This window comes from Choloepus didactylus, chromosome 13, assembly GCF_015220235.1.
Source record: "Choloepus didactylus isolate mChoDid1 chromosome 13, mChoDid1.pri, whole genome shotgun sequence".
NCBI classification, from domain to species: Eukaryota; Metazoa; Chordata; class Mammalia; order Pilosa; family Megalonychidae; genus Choloepus; species Choloepus didactylus.
The window spans coordinates 8,336,461-8,360,679 of NC_051319.1; the positions used below are offsets into that span (position 1 = coordinate 8,336,461).

Here is a 24,219-nt window from a genome sequence, read left to right on the forward strand (position 1 = left end):
CTGGAAGAAGGCAGCAGTCTTAGAATCTAAACTTGATTTCTTAGCTGTTTACCTCAAGCAACCTGAACTGTGCTTGCTACTTGCATATTTCATTCCCTCATGTGATATTCTTTCTAATCGACCCCCACTTCCACCTTCCTGCATTTACAGCATTTGCTTTTACTCCTATGTGATCATCCTTTATTTTAGGTCTCCCTATAACTTTCAGGCCCCTTCCTTTCATGCCTCCATTCTATCATCAGTGATCCTAGGACCCTCAGCTTTCCTCTTTGTTTCCCCATGTATATACTTAGGCTTATTCATACATTTTTTAATACAGTTTTACTGAGATATATCCACATACCCCTGCAGTCATTCACAGTGTACAATCAGTTATTCACGGTACCATCATATAGTTGTACATCCATTACCAGAATCAATTTTTGAACATTTTCCTTACTCCAAAAAAAATAAAAGTAAAGAAGAATACCTAAAACATTTCATTACCCCCCTTCCCACCCTATTTTTCATTTAGTTTTTGTTCCCATTTTCTACTAATCTGTCCATACACTGGATAAAGGGAGTGTGAGCCGCAGGGTTTTCATAGTCACACAGTTACACCGTGTAAGCTACATAGTTATGCAGTTGTCTTCAAGAATCAGGGCTACTGGGTTGCAGTTCAGTAGTTTCAGGTATTTCCTTCTAGCTATTCCAATGCACTAAAAACTAAAAAGGGACATCTATATAGCAATAAGAATGCCCTCCACAGTGACCTCCAGAGTGACCTCTCGACTCCATTTGAGATCTCTTTGCCACTGAAACTTTATTTTGTTTCATTTTGCTTCCCCCTTTTGATCGAAGAAGATTTCTCAATCCCATGATGCTGGGCCCAGGCTCATCCTTGGGAGTCATGTCCCATGTTGCCAGGGAGATTTATACCCCTGGGAGTCATGTCCCACGTAGTGGGGAGGGCAGTGAGTTCACCTGCCACATGGGCTTAGAGAGATCGGGGGCCACATCTGAGCAACAAAGGTTCTCTGGGGGAGACTCTTAGGCACAATTATGAGTAGGCTAGCCTCTCCTTTGGAGTAACAAGCTTCATAAGGGCATGCCCCAAGATTGAGGGGCTCATCCTACTAAATTGTTAGTCCTCAATGTTTGTATAATAACCCAGTATCTATAATAACGCAGGTGGGGAAGTCCAACATTTCTGCATTTTTTCCCAGTTCTTCAGGGGGGCCCTACAAATATATTTTTATTCTCTGCCCAAATTACTTTGGGATGTATCGGGATTTCACACTAACCTGTACAAACCTACCAGATCTCACTTCCTGTTCAAGGTTCCATATAATTGAGGTGTTTGTTATTCATGTAGTTTAACTTTACACATCTGTAAACTTAACTGAATTTTCGGAATGTATTTCTTCCTATCCTTATATTCCTTAATCTCTGAATAATAGTCCCATATTTTAATAGAGACCAAAATGATTTGAAATCGTTCTAGGTTAATTTATTTAAAAGTGATTTAAACATATTTGCTTTCATTCTGCTTTTATTATGTTAATAGATTTGTGACTTTTGATTTTGTGCACTTGAATTTTTCAGTAATTTCTACCATGGTAAGAGCTTTTTATTAGGAAAGCTGAGTTTAATATTCCTGATTTGTAAAATTGTAGAGTTTGCAAATGGTGTTAAAAAACAATGAACACTAAATTTGTATAGGATTTAGGAAAAGTTAAGAAATGTAGAACACTTAAAAATTAATTGTATTGTTTGGGGGAATTTTTTTTAGTAAACTAATAGATTTTTATGCTTTTAATTATCCCAAAAATGTTACTATATGGATCAACTTAAAAGTCCAAGTAACAAGTTTAAGGTAAGTGTTGTATTTAGAGTTTGTTATTATTCTGAAGGTACTGCTTCAAAGATTTTGTTCTTGCAGTACTATCTGTAAAGTAGATGTATTGGCATTAAATTTGTTTATTTTCACTGGTTAATTTATCAGATTTAACTTTTTATGCATATAAATAATTGAAACAGGAATACAATTTATGTTTATAAATTTTATTGAAAAGTTATTTTTTTCAGGAATATCATGGACAAAAACATATTTGACAGATTCCCAAAATTTCAACAAATATTTGTAATTACATTTTTAAAAATCTTCTGAAAAATAAGCTTTGAATCCTAATAGTTCCTGTATAATAGAATGTCTTTATGTAAGGATTGCTATTTACTAATGATTTTCTTCAAATTCTCTTTTTCCCCCCACCAGCCAGGCCTACAACTCCTCTTTCTGTAGGCACCATTGTCCCGCCTCCAAGGCCTGCTTCCAGACCAAAGCTTACTTCAGGCAAACTCAGTGGGATTAATGAAATAGTATGTACTCAGGTTGTTTTTTTCAATTAACTGCTTTGATGTAAGATGCAAATGATATTTTTCTATATGCCCCATTACAATTAAATGTTTGAAGTTTTCTACTCAAGTCAGCAAAGTATAGAAAAATTTTCCCAACTCCCATCCCCTACACTCTCATATTTCTTTAGTGATATTACCTGTGGAGCAAGACATGTTCAAGAGAACAGAGATTTCCTGAGAAAGTTGAAACCTTACAAAAATACTGTTCAGGATCCATTGCTTCACATTAAAGAAGCAATTTTCATGTAATTCCATTCAAAGTAAAATATTAAGGAGGAAATGATGGCCTTTAGAAAGCATGCTGTCTGAAGAGTTCTAGAGGGCATCTAGTCCCACTTCCTTTATTTTATGCATAAGGAAACTGAAGTTCTCATCAGTTAAGTGACTTGTAAAAGTACATTTGTTATTAAAAAAAAGCAAAAACTGGAAAAAAGTGTTGGTCTTCAGAAATCATCAGAAGAAAGAAAAAGTATGGAGTCTTTTTAAAGTGAGGAAGCCCTCCCAAACCACTCTTCTTGTCTTCAGATCTTCAAACTCTGCTGCTTTGCTCTATCATCTACATTACCAGAGCTCAATTTCTAATAGTCAACCTTATTCTTGTTTTTTTCTCTTAATACACATCTCTGTTGGTTCCCATAATCCATGTGGTTATGCCCAGTGTGCAATGCTCTTCATAAAGTTGCCTCAATAATTAGGTTAACTGCCCATTTTTCTACTCTTTGCAATCTAGGCTCCAGTCACTTGAAACTTTGCCGTCTTCCCCAAATATACCATACTCTTTTATACACTGATGTCTTTTATTCTGCTCCTTCTATCTTAAATGTCCTTCAGTTTTCCATGTAACAAACTGACATCTTTCTTTAATACCCAGCTAAATATTACCATCTCTTCAGTCATTCTGCCACTCTTCTCCCAGAGGATTTGATCAGTCCTTTCCTTATGTCCCATAGTACTTTGCTCATATTTCTGTTAGTGCGCATATCACATTCTATATACTTTCCTTGTGTGTGTTCACCTTACTGGAGTATGTCTTAGCCAATTTCATTTCCTTGGTATTTTGTATAATGCCTGTCACACAGTATAGAGTTAGGAAATGTTCAGTGAATAAGTAGAAAGGCTTGAGCACCAAATGTTGAGGAGCAGGTGTTGAAACAGTCTATCCCAATGAATAAACTTAGTGGAAGTGAAATGAAAGACTAGGTACAGGGTGCCAAGGAGATGGTTATTATTTAAGTAATATAAAAATTACTGCATCTTCATAAGTTTTTTTCTGATTAAAAAAGCAATGCATGATTATGTAGAAAATACGGAAAACACAGAAATAAAAATCCCTCTGTATCACCACCCAAAGATAACCACTGTTAACATTTTTATATATCTCCTCTTCTTATTTTTTGAATGCAAAAGTATTTATTTATCCAGCGGCAGTAAAATATAGTGGTTAGAAGCTCAGGCTTCTTAGCCACTTATTATCTGGGCAACCTTGGGCTTGGATTCTCAGTTTCCTCATGGATAAAATGGGGATAATAGTTACTATGATGTTGTGAGACTTAAATGAGTTAATATAATGTGTAAAACACTTAGAACATTGTCAGGTGCAAAGTAATTGCTCTGAAAAGTCAGTTATTATAACTGAAATTGTGTGTTTTTAAATACAACATGTTTTTCATTTGTTTTAAATAAAACAAATCACATTTTAAATTACGGTTTTAAATAAAAACTACATATTTTCAGTTTGTTTTTCACTTGAATATAATTTGGAAATGTCTTTATATCATGAATTTTTCTTTTTGTATAGTTTTCAACTTCTTTAAAGTGGTAGAATCCTTTGTCATATCTTAAATTATAGGTCTATTAAATAAGTAAAAATGTGGCTGTTACATTACAGTTGACCTTCGCATCTCCTGTCACTCCCCTCCTGCACCCAGTCTTGTGGGACATTTAGAAACCACTCTCTGAGGGCTTCAGGGAGCACCACTGAAGTGGCTGCAGAAAATGTCAGTGTATAAATGCTCTGTCTTCTACACTGTTGCTGGAGTTAAATTTCTAAATGTTTTTTTAGAAATGTGTTTTTTCACATTTAGTTTATTCCAAAGTTTTATTATTATAAAGTGTCTTAATGAATATCCTTATACTTACTTCTTTGCAGATATTCATTGTTTCCTTACTAAAAAAAATTTCAAGGTGAAATGCTTGAACTAAAGTGTATGCGCATTTTAAGACTCTTGATAATTTTTGTTGTATTGCCCACCAGAAAGGTTATGCTGATCTGAATTCTTCTAACTGTATATTGGAGTGCGTTTTTCCTTGCTTGCTTGTTTGTGCACTTTTCTGGAGAAAGGGCTCATAGCTTTCACTAGATATTCAAGGGGTCTCTAACCTCCCCGTACCCCACAGAGAACCCTTCATTGTTCTAGAGCAGTGGTTCTCAAAATGTGATCCCCAGACTAGCAGCATTAGCATCACCTGGGAACTTGGTAGAGATCCAGTTTCTCTGGCTCCACCATAGACAAATCAGAAATTCTGGGGAGGGACCCAGCAATTTATGTTTTAACAAGCCCTCCAGGTAATTCTGATGCATTAACATTTGATAATCACTGTTTTAAAAGCATGCTGTCCAATAGAAGTATAATGCAAGCAACATATATAATTTTAAGCTATTTGCCTTATTAAAAATAGTAAAAGGAATGAAATAAATTTTAATGTTTTTATTTTACCCAGTATATCAAACATATCATTTTAACAATACAAAATATTTTATAATATTTTATTAATGTAAAATTACTGAGATATTTTCCCCTTTTTTGGGTGCTAAGTTTTTTATATCCTGTGTTTATTTTACACTTAGAGCTTGTCTCTCTTGAAACTAGCCACATTTCAAATGCTCAGCCGCATGCAGTTAGTGACTACTGTACTAGACAGTACAGTTCTAGAAAAAGAGAAAAACAGTTGAATGAAAGGGTTGCTTTTGCCTTTTCATAAAAAATTGTGAAATGAACTGTAAAAATGCCGCTTCGTTATATTGGCCATAAAGCTTTGTTACCAAAGGAGAAATGTTCCTTACAGAAGCTGGTCTCAGACTTCCAAGCATGTAAGTTTCATATCAGCTGTTGAGTTCTCTTATCTATTCAGCCCCATGTCCTGCAACCACCTTTATCTGCATTCACAGCTGCATTTTTAGCACATTGCTGTATTTTTTTAACCTGTTGTCCATATGATGAATCATTCAAAAGCTAATAAATGGGGGAAGGGACTGTGCAAATTATAAAACACTATTACAGTGTAATCATTTTTATAAAAACATGTATCTGTAAGCTTATATTCATACAATGAAGGGTTGACTGATTTTAGTAAATGAATGCTTATAGTGTTTCGTTTGTTCCCCCCCCCCTTTTTTTTTAATGTTCCTCAAATAAATGAGAACAGGAACAGTGTCTCTTCACTGCTTTGACTCTAGTACAAAACTCAGGCCTGACACATAGTACACACTAAATAAATACTTGTTATTTACCAATACTTTTTATAAGCAGGAAAAGGTTATTTTTAAATTAAGCAAAGTGTGCCTTATTTTTAAAAAGTGAAACATTTCAGAAAATGTTGCTAATGTATTATTGGAACAGTTAGGAGTTGGTAAAGAAAAAAATTCCATGCACCAAAGTAAAAGATAAATTAATTAGAGTTATATTTTTTCATAATTGTTTTTATGTTTAACTAGAAAAATTGGAATACAATAGAATTAAGTTCCTACTCCTTTATGGGGTGTACTTTATCAGTAAGGAAGCATTACAAGGAATTATAAAGGGAAATACGGACAGATTTGTAAACACCGAAAGTAAAGGTGAGCAATATTTAGGAAGAAGATATTTGCAGCAAATAAAGCAGAGGGTTAGTCAAAGCTCAAGTAATACTAAGACCTCCCAAAACTAAATCAGACAAAGCTAATATGGGCAGGTCATAAAAGAGAAAATTCAATTTCTGTTTTTATCTATCAAATTAGCTAAGGTTTTTAAGTTTATTTATTTTTAATTATTATTTTTCTTTCTAAGGTTTATCCATTTATTACTAGCAAGGGTGTAGAGAAATAGGTATTCTCATACATTTACAGGCAGCAAGGTAAAGTGAATAACCTTTTTGGGAAGCAGTTTGGTAGTATGTATTAAGAGTCTTCATGCTTTTAAACCAATATTTTAACTTATAAGTATCTATATTAAAAATAATTTTGTAGATACAGAAAATGTTTTATACACAAAGACCCTCTTTAATACATTATTTTAAAATAGCTTTTTCAGCTTTCAGTATAATTCTCAAAAATGCTGTGATTTTGGAGCAATATGAAACTAACACAATAAATTTTATTTCCTGTGTTAAAATTAAACTTGCCTTCTACCTACAAATCTTTTCTGACAGTGAAGGAGTTATTTTTAGCATTTTAATAAGTAACTTTTTGTTATTTAAGCCCAGGCCATTCAGCCCACCTGTAACTTCTAACACCAGCCCACCTCCTGCCGTGCCTCTAGCCCGGGCAGAAAGTTCTTCCTCTATCTCCTCATCTGCTTCATTGAGTGCTGCCAATACTCCAACAGTAGGTAAGTAATATTTAGCAACTACATGTGAAATGTAACATCCAAAGTATGTCAGGCTTATTATTATTATTTTAAAATAGGCTGGCAAAGAATTTAACATTAGAAATTTTGTTTTTCTGGAAAAACATCTGGCGTTATCATACTAGCCACATTTTCCTTTTCTCTTTCACAGTCTGTATTATCTGGATGGGGAAGTTTAACTACCGTTAGCTCTTGTAAGAAATCGAATTTTTAAATGGCTGATCAATATTAATAGTTGGAAGCTAAATATAATGCAGTTCTTTCTGCTGTGAACTGATAGCTGCATTCCGAAAAAAGTTTGTTTTAAAAAAATTGTTTTTAAAATAGTTGATACAGTGAAAGAAAGAGGTTTTATGCTTGCAATGAATTACTTTTAAAATTTAAAAATAAAGATTTAAAAATGGCTCTTAGGACATAACTATATATAAGCCTATAAACTTCACCAGACAAATCCAGTGTTTTTTTTTATCTCCATTTTATTGAGATATATTCACATACCACGCAGTCATACAAAACAAATCGTACTTTCGATTGTTCACGGTACCATTACCTAGTTGTACATTCATCACCTAAATCAATCCCTGACACCTTCATTAGCACACACACAAAAATAACAAGAATAATAATTAGAGTGAAAAAGAGCAATTGAAGTAAAAAAGAACACTGGGTACCTTTGTCTGTTTCCTTCCCTTATTTTCCTACTCATCCATCCATAAACTAGACAAAGTGGAGTGTGGTCCTTATGGCTTTCCCAATCCCATTGTCACCCCTCATAAGCTACATTTTTATACAACTGTCTTCGAGATTCATGGGTTCTGGGTTGTAGTTTGATAGTTTCAGGTATCCACCACCAGCTACCCCAATCCTTTAGAACCTAAAAAGGGTTGTCTAAAGTGTGTGTAAGAGTGCCCACCAGAGTGACCTCTCGGCTCCTTTTGGAATCTCTCTGCCACTGAAGCTTATTTCATTTCCTTTCACATCCCCCTTTTGGTCAAGAAGATGTTCTCCGTCCCACGATGCCAGGTCTACATTCCTCCCCAGGAGTCATATTCCACGTTGCCAGGGAGATTCACTCCCCTGGGTGTCTGATCCCATTTAGGGGGGAGGGCAGTAAATCCAGTATTATTATTACCTCTAGCTTTTGCTCAGAAATTTTTCCTGTCATCACCGTAACCCAGTTCTTCCTACAAATTCTTATTACCTTTCTTACCCATCATTCATATAATAAACAAAGCAGCTCTATTTTGTGAGCAACAGCTTCTCATCAAAATTACAACTCATTGTCCTTTTTTCTACTCATTCTAGTTAGTGATGGGATTATCCTTGATAATGCAAATCACCAATTTCTACTAATTGAGCATTAATTCAGTACCCCAAGTATGGTCCTTGGACATGCAGTGTCTGCCTCACCTGGGAACTTATTAGAAATGTACATATTTAAAATCAGAAACTCCAAGGGTGTGTCTAGCAATCTGTTTTAACAGGCTATCCAGGTGATTCTGATACATGCTGAGCTTGACCGCTACTGCCCTAATTATTTGATTGAATTGTATCCAATTTAATTTGTCAAAACTCATATATGAGAAATGTATCTTGTATAATATCGGCTAGAATGAAATATAAAATGGCTTGATTTCTAAATGTCTAAATATGTCATCATCTTATTTTATATACCTTCATGAACATGGCGTTTTCCCCATTTTTTAACTTTTATAAATTGAGTATACCTAATAAGGTTTTTTTCCCATTTATTTGCTTTAATGAGCACTTAATTCTTATTCTTTGTTTGTATATGAGATTTTGTTAATTTTTGTTTCCACACAATCTTATTTTAGTTAGAAAACATTGATGGGTCCTACTAGAAATCAGGCAGGTGATCTGGGTAACTGAAATGAGCTTGAGTTCTTTTCTATTATCTTTAGATTTTTCAGAAGGTTTTCTCTTTGTGATAGAAACTTTAAGTTAAATTTTGACTGGGTTGGTACATATTTGTTCACATTTTGAGCCACTGCTGGCAATAGTAGAACCACAAGTAGGTGACAATGTGATACAGCAGGCAGGATGTATGTGGGTTTTATCCAAAAACAGTTCTTTTAAATCGGTCTAAAAAATTCTCTTTATCATGATACTTAGCTTTCTGTTTAGTTTTAAAGTTTTGATTCTTCTTGGTTCTTGAAAATGTTTTTTTTTTTCCCTGCAATATTTTGTTTTATTTAAATATGATAGAAGGTGATAATTTGATTGGGACACTCTCTGAAATTGAAAAGCACTGTGAGACATCACCAGGTATAGTATCAGAAGGAAATGTATGTGTTTGACTAATAATCCTAAAGTGTATCTAAAATACTTTGTGACCTAACTTTTTCTTTTCCAGCAATGTATGGTGTTTCAGAAATCAAGAATAGCTTTAAGGTTTAACTATCTCAATTTTGTACTAATTATGTCCAGTTGCTATACAAGGATCCATTGAAATGAAATTCCTAATTATAGAAAACTTTATAGTTTTGTACTTTATTCTCTCTCCCTGCTCTCCTGCCCTCAGTATTAAGTATCAATAAATCTTAACTCTAAAGCTATCAAAATCAGAAAAAAATAATCAGAAAGGAAACAGAAAGTCAGTTTTTAAAAGTTGATAATAATTATGCTGCCAGAGCAAAGGCTGTCTTATGAAAGCTATACATATAGTGAGCTGAAGTTAGAGGTACAAATGTAGGAAATAGTTGGGAATGAACAATGAACTTCTGTTTTTTACTCCTGAGTTAAAAAGAATTCTGCATAAATATTCATTAATCATTACAGTGAAATTTTCCCACTGCACAAACATATTTGCATAGTTGTAATTAATGAGTTAATTTTTAGTCTGCTTTTCCTCACTTAACATTTCATACATACATCCCCACAGCTATACCTCTTGCTCAGACCCTTACCCATCTTTCACTTTAGCATCTCTCTCTCTTACCTCATCCAAATTTGAATCCCTGTAGTCACTTTTCCCTTCAATCCAGACTCCACTCTTGTGTTCAGCGTGATTTTATTAAATGAACAACCTGATAATGTTTCTCTTAAGCATTTTCAGTTTTTTTGGTGCCAAAAGGATAAAATCAAATGTTTTCCACACCCTGATCTGGATACACTTCTCCAGCCTCATCTTTACATCCTTTAATCATTCCAGCCCATCCATCACCCACAAAGCATGCTCCAACTTTGTGAAACTGCTTGTTTTCCAAAAGGCACTTTTTGTGAATGTGTGTTCCTTCTTAGCAAAATGCTTGGCACATATTAGTGGTTAGTAAATGGCAACTTTATAGTTTAGTGAATAAATTTTCATATTCTTGAGTTCTTTATTTTCACATGAAATTTTGAGTTGTCTTCTTTTGGGGGGTTTTACTTTTCCTAATAGCAAAGAAGCAGCAGTTGTTGTCTCTGTGTATTAAACACTCAGCTGTTTTCCAGCTATGAAGAACCATCAGAATATAGAACATTGCATAATCTTCTGGCCTCTCAAGCTAGCACAATATCTTTTCTAACTAGTTGTAGGAACTTGGGTTTAGTAGTGAGGGGGAGAAAGCCAATACTGATTTTTATCAGAATTAGTACTCCAGGTATCTCAAAAGTAACTCAGTCTTGTACTATAATCACATCTAAAATAAAAATAATGGATGTTTATAAACATTATGTAACATTCATATAACAAAGGCATATGATAGGTACATGCTGACCTAGGTTCTCTTTTTTTCCTTAAATATGGGTGAATAATTATGATTAAACATCCTATTGACTTGTATTTATGAAATTGCATCATATATTGTATATTAAATAAAATGTACCACTTTGGAAAATCTGTAGAATAGTGGTAAGGCATAAATAGGAATAGTGCAGTTGTGAAGAAAAACAATGCACTGTTTTGAGGGTTTTTTTTTCCTCTTTTGAGGTAAACCTGATAATTTGTTTAGGTTAAAAAAATAAACCACTAAAGGTGGCCCAACCCTGATCAAATGGCAGAGTAAGACACTTCAGGGTTCTGTCGTCACCCTCCCCCACCATAGAAACTTTGAACAGCAAGAACTGGCAAAAACATCTTTCTCAAAGCTTTGGAAGACAGTTAAAGGATTGCAGTAACAGGGTGAGTCCCAAATCAAGAAAAAAGCTACTTAATAGCAAAAGGAACTCATGATATCCTGGCTGTCCCCTCCCTGATCCTTTATGACTTGGTGCGAAGCTGGCCTGCCCTCCCGGTTCAGACCCCTGGTCCTCGTTCCGGAGGGAACAGAGTAACTCTCATGCATATGATGGGAGCATGTATGTCCAGCCCAGCTCTCTGCTGGTGGCATGAAGGGCTCATCATCCCAGAACTTGCTCTGTATGTACAAGATGGCTCACCAAGCTCTCCTACAGAATGCTGTGGGAGAGCAGTCAAGTTCTGCTACCCTGGGGCAAGGGATTGCTGGCTGTATACAGTATAGTGCCCAGAACTGTGAGGAAACAGTTTCCTAGGGAAGAGGGGGCATTTGTATCCATGCAAATGAGGGAATTCCTAGAGCCATACACACATACCCAGGACAAGACACATGTGCAAAAAGAATCAGGGAGACCCCTGAGTTTTGGCCTGGGTCTGCCTGTTCTATGGATAAGCCCTATAAGGAGAGCCCTCACACAGGTCAATATGCAAAGACTGGGAATGGTGTTTTATTTTCTTTCTTTCTCTCTTCCTTTTTTTCTTTTCTTTTCTTTTTTTATGTTTGTTTGTTCCTAGCATTCAAGGAAAGCTCTGTCATAACACTAGCTAGATACAGGCTTAAGGAACAGACCACAGTGTCTCAATTCCAGCAAACACATTAAAATATCAAAATGTCCAGGTTTCAACAAAAGATTACAAAACATACAAAGAAACAGAAAGTGATGGCCCAGGCGAAGGAGAAGATTAAAGCATTAGAAACCATCAATAAGGAGGAACAGACCTGGAACACACCAGAAAAAGACTCTTAAAAAATGGTCCTAAATATGCTCAAAGGACTAAAGGAAAACATGGACAAGCAACAAAAGGAAATCAGGAAAACAATAGGTGAACACAAAGAGAATATCAATAGAGAGATGGAAGTTATGAAAAGGAACCAAACAGCTGAAGACCACAATAACAAAAATTAAAAATTCCCTAGAGGGGTTCAACAGCAGATTGGAGCTGGCAGAGGAAAGAATCACTGAACCTGAAAATGAGACAATTGAAATCATCAAGTCTGAGGAGCAGAAAGAAGAAAGAATGAAGAACAGTGAACAGAGCCTGAGGAAACTGTGGGATACCATCAAGAGTACTAATATAGTTTTTGTGGGAGTCCCATAAAAAGAAAAAAAAAGGAGTGGAGAGAATATACAAAAACAAATGACCAAAAAAAACTTCCCAAATTTTACAAAAGACCTGAGTATATACATCTTTGATGCTCAGCAGACTCCAAACAGGACAAACCCAAATAGACTCACACCACTCCATATTATAATCAAACTGTCCTGCCAAAGATAAAGGTAGACTTCTGAAAGCCATAAGAGCTTTGTCAGCTTCAATACGATTAAGTGCCAGTTTCTCATAGGAAACCATAGAGGCAAGAAGGCAGTGGGATGACATATTTAAAGTGCTGAAAGCAAAATACTGCCAACCAAGAATTCTGTATCCAGCAAAACTTTCAAAAATGAGGAAAGATTAAGACACTCCCATATAAACAAAGACTGAGGGAGTTTTTCACCACTAGACCAGCCTTACGAGAGATACTACAGAGAGTTCTGTAGCTTGAAAGGAAAGGACAGTAGACAATAGATCAAAGCCACATGAAGAAATAAAGATTTCTGGTAAGGGTAACCACAGGGTTAAATATAAATGTCAGTACTGTCGTATTTTTGGTTGACACTCCACTTCTTACTTCCTACAGATTCTAAAAGTCAAATGCATAAAATGTAACAAGAAATCAGTAGTTTTGGACTCATACTTTATAAACTTGTAATTAGGGATAAGAACTACATAAAGGTTGGGAGATGGAGGGGTATAGAAACATAGTTTATGTATATTATTGAAGTTAATTTGGTATCGAAGAAAACAAGATAGTTACAGATTTAGGGTGTTAAATGTAAGCCCTGTGGTAACTATAAAGAAAATATTGGAGAATATGCAAGCTCATAGAAATAGAAAGTAGAATACAGCTTATCAGGAACAGGAGGGATGGGATGTTAATGCAAAATGGGTATAGGGATTCTGTTTGGGGAAATGGGAATATTTTAGTAATGGAGGGTAGTAAGGGTACTGCAACATAGTGAATATGATTAATCCTGTTGAATGGTATGCTTAAGAGTGGTTGAAATGATAAAATTTATGTTATATATATGTTCCCACAATTTAAAAAAAAAAAAGAACAACTAAAGAGACAATGGCAAAGGTAACATGTGATCCTGGATGGGATTTAATAAAAAAGGAGTAGGCTCTAAAGGACATTACTGGGACATGAAAAAAGTGGAATATAGACTGTAAGTTTTATATCAGTGTTGAGTATCTTGAACGTGATAACTGCACATAAGGTGGCTACATAAGTGAATATCCTTCTTCTTAGGAAATGTACATGGCAATAGTAAGTATTGAAGGAACACAATGTAAACAGCCTCAATGCAAGTGTTCAGAAAATGAATTGATAAATAGGTTGAAAGACAGATAGATAGATGGATTGATAGATTGATGGATAGATAGAATGTTATGGCAAATGTGACGTTTCATGTGGATGTGGACATTTCACGTGGATCTAGGTATCTGAGGGGAGAGGGGTATGTTGGAGTTCTCTGAATAGGGTTTGTATTATTTTTATAACTGTCTTGTAAGTTCGAAAGTATTTCAAAATAAAAAGTGTGAAGTTAAATAAACAGACCAAAAACCTGAACATACCCATAAATTAAATTTGTTTACATTTTATTATGCTTTGCAGACTTTAGTCTATATATGATTTGACTCTTAAGATGTTTTATCTGAATGAGCTTTATGTCAAGGATATTATTTAAAAGGTAATGTTATAAGTCAAATATTTATTGAGGGAAAGTAATGTGAGTGCATAATACAAGCTTTAGACATACAGAAGGCTGTAATAATGAGTAGTATAAAAAACATTACTAGGAGAAACTAAGATGGCGGCTAGCTGAGACAGGGTGAAAAAACACCTCTGTGAGAAACACTAGCTAAAAACCAGAAAGTGACCCAGAATACCGGTTACAGCAATGCGCCAGCTGGATGAGGTCTCCTAGCTCCAGAGGGGCCATATACTTGCTGAAACTGGGAGTCTGCATTCTGAAACAAGTGAGTAAGCTGGCTGGAAGACCCGCAGCCGCGCGGCAGTCTGGGGAAGCCAGGGCTCAGTGTTTGGAGACCGGCTGGCTCTTTTAAAAAAAAAAAAAAGGCGGGGGGAAACCCAGGAGCGGCTGCAGCTGCAATAGTGGGAGCCAGGCAGTAAAACACAGCAAGAAGGGGTTGGGCCGGCCTCTCGGTGTCTGGCCGGGACGATAGCCCACTGCAGGTACCTTTGGGTCCGGGGGAATGAGGGGAGAGCCAGAAGCAGAAAGAAACCCTGCAGCTAACAGCTGGCCCCCCGGAGGGCTGGATAAACTCCTGCCCAGGGCCGTGCCCACAGCCCAGAGCCCCACCAGTTGTCCCAGAGCTGGGAAGGAGGAACTGTGCGAGGAGGCGGGGGTCGAGATGCCCTGTTCGGCCATTTTTGCTTCAGGCTGAGAGCGCACCACTGCATGGCCTGGTGGTCCAGGGCTCCCCTTGAGGGATGGTGCACACTGGTGACGTAGCACAGCATTCCCTCGGCTGAGCTCCTGGAGGATCGCGGCTGGGAGGGGGTACCCTCTCGGAGAACCCAGGGACGTTACGCCAAGTCCGATGGTTTGTGGATCAGCGAGAGAGAGGGTCTGGGGCTGAACTGAAATGGAGGCTTAGACTCTTGTGGTGGCCTTGAATCTCCGGGAACCTGGGGGATTTGAACATTAGAACTGCCCTTCCTCCCTGGCCACCTGTACACACTCCCCACATTCAGGGCAGACGGCTCCAGCAACACACCCAAACTGAGTTCTCCAACTGAACCCACAAGAATCATTTCCCCACACACTGCAGGAACAAGGTTGAGAACTGATTTGAGGGATATAGGTGACTCACAGACGCCATCTGCTGGTTAGTTAGAGAAAGTGTACATCATCAAACTGTGTTTCTGAAAAATTAGATCGATATCCCTTTTTTTTTTTTTTTACAACTTGAAAGAGCCCTATTAAGCAAAACAAATGCCAAGAGGCCAAAAACAATAGAAAATCTTAATGCATATGATAAAACCAGACGATATGGAGAGTCCAACTCCAAACACACAAATCAAGATATCGGAAGAAACACAGTACCTCGCAAAATTAATCTTAAAGAACTGCAATCGAGGAACAAAAACATGGCAAAGGATTTAAAGGACATCAAGAAGACCATGGCCCAGGATATAAGTGACATAAAGAAGACCCCAGAAGAGCATAAAGAAGACATTGCAAGAGTAAATAAAAAAATAGAAGATCTTATGGAAATAAAAGAAACTGTTGGTCAAATTAAAAAGACACTGGATATTCACAATACAAGACTGGAGGAAGCTGAACAACATCTCAGTGTCCTAAAAGTCCACAGAACAGAAAATGAAAGAACAAAAGAAAGAATGGAGAAAAAAATTGAAAAAATCGAAATGGATCTCAGGGATACAATAGATAAAATAAAACGTCCAGACGTAAGAGTCATTGGTGACCCAGAAGGGGAAGAGAAGGGTAAAGGTCTAGAAAGAGTATTCAAAGAAATTGTTGGGGAAAACTTCCCAAACCTTCTACCAATATAAATACACAAAGCATAAATGCCCAGCTAACTCCAAATAGAATAAATCCAAATAAACCCACTCCAAGACATATTCTGATCAGACTGTCAAATACTGAAGAGAAGGAGCAAGTTCTGAAAGCAGCAAGGGAAAAGCAATTCACCACATACAAAGGAAACAACATAAGACTAAGTAGTGACTACTCAGCGGCCACCATGGAGGCGAGAAGGCAGTGGCATGACATATTTAAAATTCTGAGAGAGAAAAATTTCCAACCAAGAATGCTTTATCCAGCAAAACTCTCCTTCAAATTTGAGGGAGAGCTTAAATTTTTCACAAACAAATCCTGAGAGACTTTGCCAATAAAAGACCTGCCCTACTTCAGATTCTAAAGGGAGCCCTACCAACAGAGAAACAAAGAAAGGAGAAAGAGATATAGAGAATTTTAACAGACATGTACCTTACATCCCAAATCACCAGGACACTCATTTTTCTTTAGTGATCACAGATGTTTCTCCAGAAGGGACCATAAGCTGGGACATAAAACAAACCTCAAAAAATTAAAAAAAAAAAAAATTGAATATACTCAAAGCACATTCTCCAACCACAATGGAATACAAATAGAAGTCAATAACTTTTGAACTGTAACTCCAGTATTTACTTCCTACATGATATAAAATACACAAACTCTAAGGACAAATCAGTGGTTTTGAACTCAATGTAAAATATGTAATTTTAGACAACTATGTAAAGGTGGGGGAATGAAGGAGTATAGGAACATAGTTTATGTGTCCTATTGAAGTGAAGGCGGTATCAAAGAAAAATGAGATTGATATGGATTTAAGAGGTTAATTTTAAGCCCCACAGTAAACACAAAGAAATTATCAGAGAATATAACCATAGAGATGAAAAGTAGAGTTTGGGTTAAGAGAAATGGGGGAAGGGACAGTGGGGAGTTAAGAAATGAGTGTAGGGTTGCTGTTTGAGGTGAAGGGAAATTTCTAGTAATGGATGGTGGGAAAGAGCATTACAACATTCTAAACGTGATTAATCCCACTAATGGAAGGCTAGGGAGGGGGTGGAATGGGAAGATTTAGGCTGTATATGTGTTTCCACAACTGAAAAAAAAAAAAAAAAAAGACAGTCTAACTAGATGACAATTGAATGCTAAGGATAAACTTGGATGGGATTGGAGGATAGAGGACAGGTGGCTCAAAGGGGCACAGCTGAGACATAAGGAAAAGGAAATATAGAATGTAAGCTTTGTATCATTGTTGAATCTCTTGTACTTCTTAGCTGCGCTTAATGGAATTGCATAAAAGAATGTTCCTATTCATGGGAAGTGTATACGTGAATTATAGTGTATGTTCAAGGATGTGTGCAGCTAACTCTCATATGTTCAGAAGACAGAGCAATAGATGATGGATGATAGGGAGGGAGGGAAAGAAATAGCGATGTGACAGCATGTTAAAGTTGGTGGATTGAGCTATCGGGGGAGGGGGGTCAGGGTATGATGGAATTCAGTGTATGGGGCTAGTATTGTTTTTGCAACTGTTCATTTAACTTTGAATTTATTTAAAAAAAAACAAAACAAAACATTACTGCTTGTAAACATTAAGCCATGATGGTGCTAAAGTTATTTTCAGAAAACAAGGATGCATTAAATGCATTTTTCTTAGAAGGAACTTAGAAAAATAAAAATGTCTGGGTAGATCATTTTGTCTTTTCTTCTTGTATAATGACAGTCATGATTTTATATAATAGGTGATATGTAAACATACCATTTCACCAAGATGTTTTCTTTCCAAATAAAATCATATTTCTGCTAAAAAACAAAACAAAATAAAACAAAAAAAAACACCATTACTGCTTGGATAAAAATAGCTTAAATACAAAACTCCAGTTTCATGTCCTGAGGTAAGTGATTATTAGAACCTGAAAGGATTTAGTATTTGTTTTTGAAGCCGTATTTTAGTAATTTTATCACTTCAAGTCAAAGGTGTTTTTCCTCCTGATATTCCTTAACCCTTCTGTGTCATTTCATTTAAAATAAAAGTCAGTATGACATATTTTCCTCATTTTTTTTCAGTTTGTTTTATGGTATATTTCTTAACCTCCAGAGTATACTTTAAGCATCACTGAACCGAGTATTAGGGTCATTTGTGACAGCCTAACATTGTGAATCTACATGTTGTGGTTTTTAATAATATATGTCTTTATGAAGGATTTAACAAACAAAAACTATATGTATTTTAGGTGTGTCACGAGGTCCCAGCCCTGTCAGCCTTGGAAATCAGGACACCTTACCTGTGGCAGTTGCTCTTACGGAATCTGTTAATGCCTACTTTAAAGGAGCAGACCCCACCAAGTTAGTTTTTAATATATACCCATACATGTGTGGGGGCGAGAGGGTTTGGAGGGGGTTTTGATGGTAATTTAAGAGTTATATTTTGATTCTGCATGGGTTGGGGGTGTCTATTATTTGTTTGCCTGCCTTTTGTTCTCTAATAGGGCCATTTCAGGATTGTATTTCCAATTAAAAAATCATTCTAAATTCAGTAGTAGTGGTGCCCTTTTCTCCAGTTTATCTACATTCCTGTCCAGATTTTATGACCAATATATCTTATTTGTTGTTTGGCACTTCTGTAGAGCAGGATGGTGCAGCTGGCCTAGATGGGGATGTAACTCTGAATCTTGGCCTAATATATATTGTTGGTGAAAGTGTGATGTTTCTAAGAGAGACTTAGAATGTATGTTTAATATATAAGATTCTTGCAGGAACCAGTTTAACCTCTTTCTTTAAAGAGAATTATATTTGTGCAAATGATCACCCCTACCTTTCTTGCATAACATTATTCATTCAACATTCATTCATCAAATGTTTAAGTACTTACTATGTGTCAGACTGTGTTATAGGTGCTGGAGATACCTTAGTGAACAAAACAAAGTTTTCTGAGCTTGTATTATACTGAGGAATAACTAATAATCAAAGAAACAGATAGATGTGTATACCAGGTATTGATGTATGCTATGAAGAAAAATAAAGCTGGATATATATTATACCACAATAATTGAAGAGGAGGATAAGGGAATAGAGAATAAAAATAGAGTACTGCTATTCTAGACAGAATGATCAGGTGAAAACCTCTTTGATAAGGCTAATTTTAGTAAATGAAAGACTTGGAGGAACAAGCCATGCAGATACCTCAGGGAAGAACATTCCAGGAAGAGGGAACCAGCAAATATAAGGGTCTAAGGTAAAAAGCATGCTCGGAAACAGCAAGGGAGACCCATTTCACTGGGTAGGAATAAACGAGGAGGGAAAGTAGTAGAAGATGAATCTAGAATGGTACCATATAAGGTTAGCATTGTAGGCCATGATAAGGAGTTTGGAATTTATTCTTTAGTGAAGTGGAAAGCCATTGGAGGCTTGTGAGCAGATTAGTGATGAGCTCACTTACATATGTGAAGGAGCACACTGGCTGCTATGCAGAAAATAGACAGGAGGAGGCCAGAGTAGATGCAGAGAGAGTTAAAAGGTTAACTGTAGAAGTCCAGGCAAGAGATGATGGTGCTTGGATAAGGGTATTAGCAGAGGAAATGGTTCATAATAGTGAGATTTTGAATATATTTTGAAAATAGAGTTGTCAAGATCTGAGGGATTAGAATACTTACTAAGACATCTTAGTGGAGCTGTTGAGTTGATAGTTGGGTACATAATTCTATGGTTCAGGGGATAGATCTAGGCTAGAGATAAAAATTTTGTTAGTCATTAGTTTGTATAGGGAGTAGGTAGAGAAGAGTCTGAGAACTAAGCCCTGAGCCCCTCCAGCATTTAAAAAAATGGAAAGATTAGAATGATCCAGCAGAGGAGTTTGAGACAGCAAACAGCAAGGCACATGAGGAGAAAACTAACAGAATAGAGTCAGAAACTAAGTGAATAAACCATTTCAAGAAAGAAGTTATGACGCTATATCCAATGCTGTTGACAAGGCCAGGAAAACTGTCCATTGACAATGTGGAAGTCCTTGGTGACCTCACAAGTACAAATTCAGTGGAGTGATAGAGATGAAAGCCTGCAAGGAGGAAGTACAAGAGAAGATGATGAAAATGTAGACAACTGTATTTGGAGAGAGCAAATATAGACAACTTTTTCAGGATGATTTCTTCTGAGTGGGAGCAGAGAAAGCAGCAGCAGGAGTGAGATGGTAGAATCAGAAGTGGGTTTATTTAAGTTTTTTTTTTTTTTTTTTTAAGATGGTAATGTATTTCAGCATGTCTATATGCTGATGGGAAAGATACAGTATTTAGAGAAAATTCTGATCTGCAGAAAAGACAGGAGAGTTGCATAAATGAAATCCTTCAGTATGTAAGAGGAGATGAGATCCAGTGGAGAAGTGGTGGGATTACCTTTAGGCGCATAAACTGATCATCTATTGAAACAGGAGGGAAGACAGAGGCCGTGGATACACAGGTAGGTAGAGGAGGAGTTTAGTAATGAGAGTGAGAAAGTTATTTTCTGATTTTATTTCCTTGGTGAGATTATGGGAAAGTCATCAACTGAGAGTAGGAAGTGGGAATATTGGAGAAAAGAATATATGAAAAGAGCAGAAGGGTGAGTAGACCAGGATTGCCAGGTGACACTAAGGAGACCCAGTTAAGGGTTTCGGATACACAAACACAGACTGGTTACATGGTTATATGTTTTTCTCTAGTTGCATTCAGCTGTATAGATGTGGGTAGGGAACTGGATTTAGCCAGTATTTTGTTTTCTAAGTGAGAAGTCAAGTGAAGGAGTGGCAAAGGAGAGTATATGCAAAGATGTTTGATGATAGACCAGGAAATCTGAGGATAGAAGGAAAAGGAGGATGTGAAGGGGTGAATGAAGATTAGTGAAAAAAGTGGTAGGAACAATGGATTGTGGAGGTTCATATGGAGTTGGAGAGTTGTTGGAGATGGGGTAATATACAGAATGAGTTGGAAAAATGTGAAGTGGCATTTAGATGAGTTGGGGAGCCTGAAATTGAGATTATGGAGGAGGTACAGCATGGCTGAGTGGGCTGGAAGACAAGATTATTGAAAGTTAGGGGGTGAAGAACTAGCTGACCAAGGTATTGAAAGGATCATCTATGTGGATACTGAAATCACTGAAAATTATGATAGAAGTAGTGGTGCAAAGACAGACTGACAGTGAGTCAGGAACTAATTTCAGAAAATGAAAGGGAGTGTTGGAAGTGACTTCAGCAGGGATGGGATAGCAAGTAGTGTAGTTCAATGGCATGAGTTTATAAAGAAATTGGTCATGTTTAGGAAGGAAAAAGTAATTGAAGGATGGAAGAGGCAATGAGGAGCAAGGAGGACATCTACCATCACCATAAGGCCTAGTGCTTTTTGAGATTTGCGAGGGAAAAGTAGCTGCTACTAGGGATAGTATGGTACCAGTGCAGCAGTGTCCTTAGGGGACAGCCAAGGGATGGTTAACACATGAAAGTAAAGTAACATTATCACTGCCTTTGCATTTATATTTGGAGTTAATTTCAGGAAAAGATAAAGCTAGATGAGTATGCCATTTCATGCAGAATCATTTTTTATAATTAAATAGAAAAAATAATTCATCCATAATTACAATAAAAGACATATATATAAAACACACACTCTTATATTCCTTTTTAAAACAAATATGATTTAAGTGGAGATTAAAGCATCTTATTTAAACACTTTTCAAAATCCCCAATTTCAGGTGTATTGTCAAGATCACTGGTGACATGACAATATCATTTCCAAGTGGAATTATTAAAGTCTTCACTAGCAATCCATCTCCATCTGTGCTATGCTTCAGGGTGAAAAATATCAGCAGACTGGAGCAGATTCTTCCAAATACACAACTTGTGTTCAGGTTTGTATACTTTTAATTAGCTTAGAATGTTTACAAGTTGAAACTTCTGTTTAAGAAATCCGTTCCTTTGAAAAAGTAATATTTAAAGACAAATACCAAAATTACTTATTATCATTTAACAATCTTTTTGATGTCTTTTATTTTGTTTTGCTTTGTTTTGATTTTAGAGGTGGCGGTACTTTTTAAATCTTTCTCCATCTCAATCTTCTCATCTTTCAGGCAAGATTCTGCTATGTTCCATTCTTTATCTTGTAGCCTTAATTTTCTGTCATCCCACCTTTTGGTTCATTTTTACTCGTTTTTCCCAGGTCACCAAATTACTGCACCAGGGACAAAGGTTAAAGAGAAATAAAATAAAAATATTTCTTCTACCTATAGTGATCCATCACAGTGTGATTCCAACACAAAAGATTTTTGGATGAACATGCAGGCTGTTACTGTCTACCTCAAGAAGCTATCAGAGCAAAATCCAGCTGCTTCCTATTATAATGTAGATGTATTAAAGTATCAGGTGAGTGTCATGTCATTTTAAAAATCCTGAATTAAAATATTAACAAATAGAATCTAGCAGATCATTACATAGTGTTGTCGCCAAATGAGATTCATTCTAGGAATGTAAAGATGTTTCAGAATTAGAAAATATGTTAATAAACCAGTAGATATTTTGATAAAATTCACCATCTATTCCTGATTAAAATGCTGAGTAAATATAAAATACTGAGTAAATATTAATACATGAATGCTTTCTTAACCTGAAAATATGTATTTATCCCAAAGTAAAGCAGTAACATCAGGCTTAATAGTGAAGTGTGTAAAGCTATCACTTAAAGTCAGGAAGGGCAGATATACCCATAATCCTGTTAGTATGTAAGATTTTTCTGGATGTGTTAGCCAGTGCAGTTAGCACAGACTAAAATAAGTAGTGATGAATATTGGAAAGAAAGAACCAAAATTGTTATTTACAGATGATATATTCCTGGAAAACTCAAGAGAATCAACTGAAAAGCTGTTTGATATAGGAAAATTCAGTAAGATGGTCAGTTTAAAAATTAATATAAAAATTGATAAAATCTCTACTGACTTGTATATAGTTAGAAAGGTATAATGTGTTCATTGAGAGAAAGAGTCAATGCTGTTAAAAGGTTATTAGTTTCTAAATAAACCTGAAAATTTTATGTGATAGTGATCAGAAATCCAGTGCGACTGTGTGTGTGTTTGAGTTTGGAGACTTAATAATCATTCTCATGTTTTCTAAAAGAACAAAGCTTAGAAAAATAAATCAGGAAATGTCTTAAAGAGTAGTGAGGAGTGATGTTTTAGCTCTAATGGGAAAACTGATTATATGGCTATAGTATTTAAGATAATTTGAAACTGGCACAGCAATAGATGGCCCAATGAATGGAACAGATTAGAATATCCAGAGCAAGATCTAACAGTAAATGGAAAATGGTTTATATGACTAAGTAGCATTTCAAGGCAATGTAAAAGAGCTGAATTTTTCAATAAGTGGTATGACTACAGACTAGACATCAGAGGAAAAAATAAGCTGTGTTCCTAACTCACACTTTTTTTAAAAATTAGAATAACAAGTTTTATTATTGATAGTTTAGGTTTTGAGATAGTTGTTTCACAAAGTGTGTAACAGGAATCATCCCAGTTTAAGAAAAAAAAGGCCTTAAATGACAAATAAGACTTTTGCAAATACTATCCTTTGATCTCATGAGGTGGCATTATACATATATTTAATTTATTAGAGAAGTTGTGCATTTGTAGAACAATCATGCATAAAGTACAAGATTTCCATATGCCACCCTGCCACCAGCACCTTGCATTGGTGTGGAACATGTGTTACAACTGATGATAGCACCTTTTTATATCTGTACTATTAATCAAAGTCTGTGGTTTTAGACCATATAGTATAGTTCCATGGATTTTTAAAAAATTTTTATTCTGTTACCATATATACAATCTAATATTTCCCCTTTTAATCATGCTGTTAATTGCATTCACAATGTTGTGCTACTCCTACTACCATCCATTACCAAAACATTTCCATCATTCTTAATAGGGACCCTGTACATTTTAAGCCTTAACTTCCCATTACCTGTCCCCACCTCATCCTCTGGTAACCTGTACTCTAGATTCTGACTCTGAGTTTGCTTGTTCTGATTTTCAATTAGTGAGATCATACATTATTTGTCCTTTTATACCTGGCTTAAGGAGTTGGTGAAAGAAGCCCACTCATACTTTTAACCAAGATAAAATACACATTTATCAAAGATTTAATAGTAAAAAATGAAACCATAAAGTTTCTAAAATAAATCATGGGTGAATATATATGTGTGTGTATATGATACATATTTATTATATATTTTAATACCTTGAAGTATGGAGGACCTTTTTTAAGTATGATGTGAAACCCAGAAGCCGTGCAAGGAGAGATTGAGATATTTGACACATAAAA

The 24,219-nt window shown here is 36.0% G+C and overlaps 1 protein-coding gene across 1 annotated transcript in view; it reads left to right on the forward strand.

The window, feature by feature from the left end:
* FCHO2 (FCH and mu domain containing endocytic adaptor 2) overlaps positions 1–24,219 on the forward strand; it is a 168,437-nt gene that overhangs the window by 132,030 nt on the left and 12,188 nt on the right. The window contains 5 exon segments of the mRNA XM_037802054.1: positions 2,255–2,358; positions 6,854–6,983; positions 18,116–18,227; positions 21,600–21,755; positions 22,134–22,266. Coding sequence (XP_037657982.1) covers positions 2,255–2,358; positions 6,854–6,983; positions 18,116–18,227; positions 21,600–21,755; positions 22,134–22,266 — 635 coding nt within the window.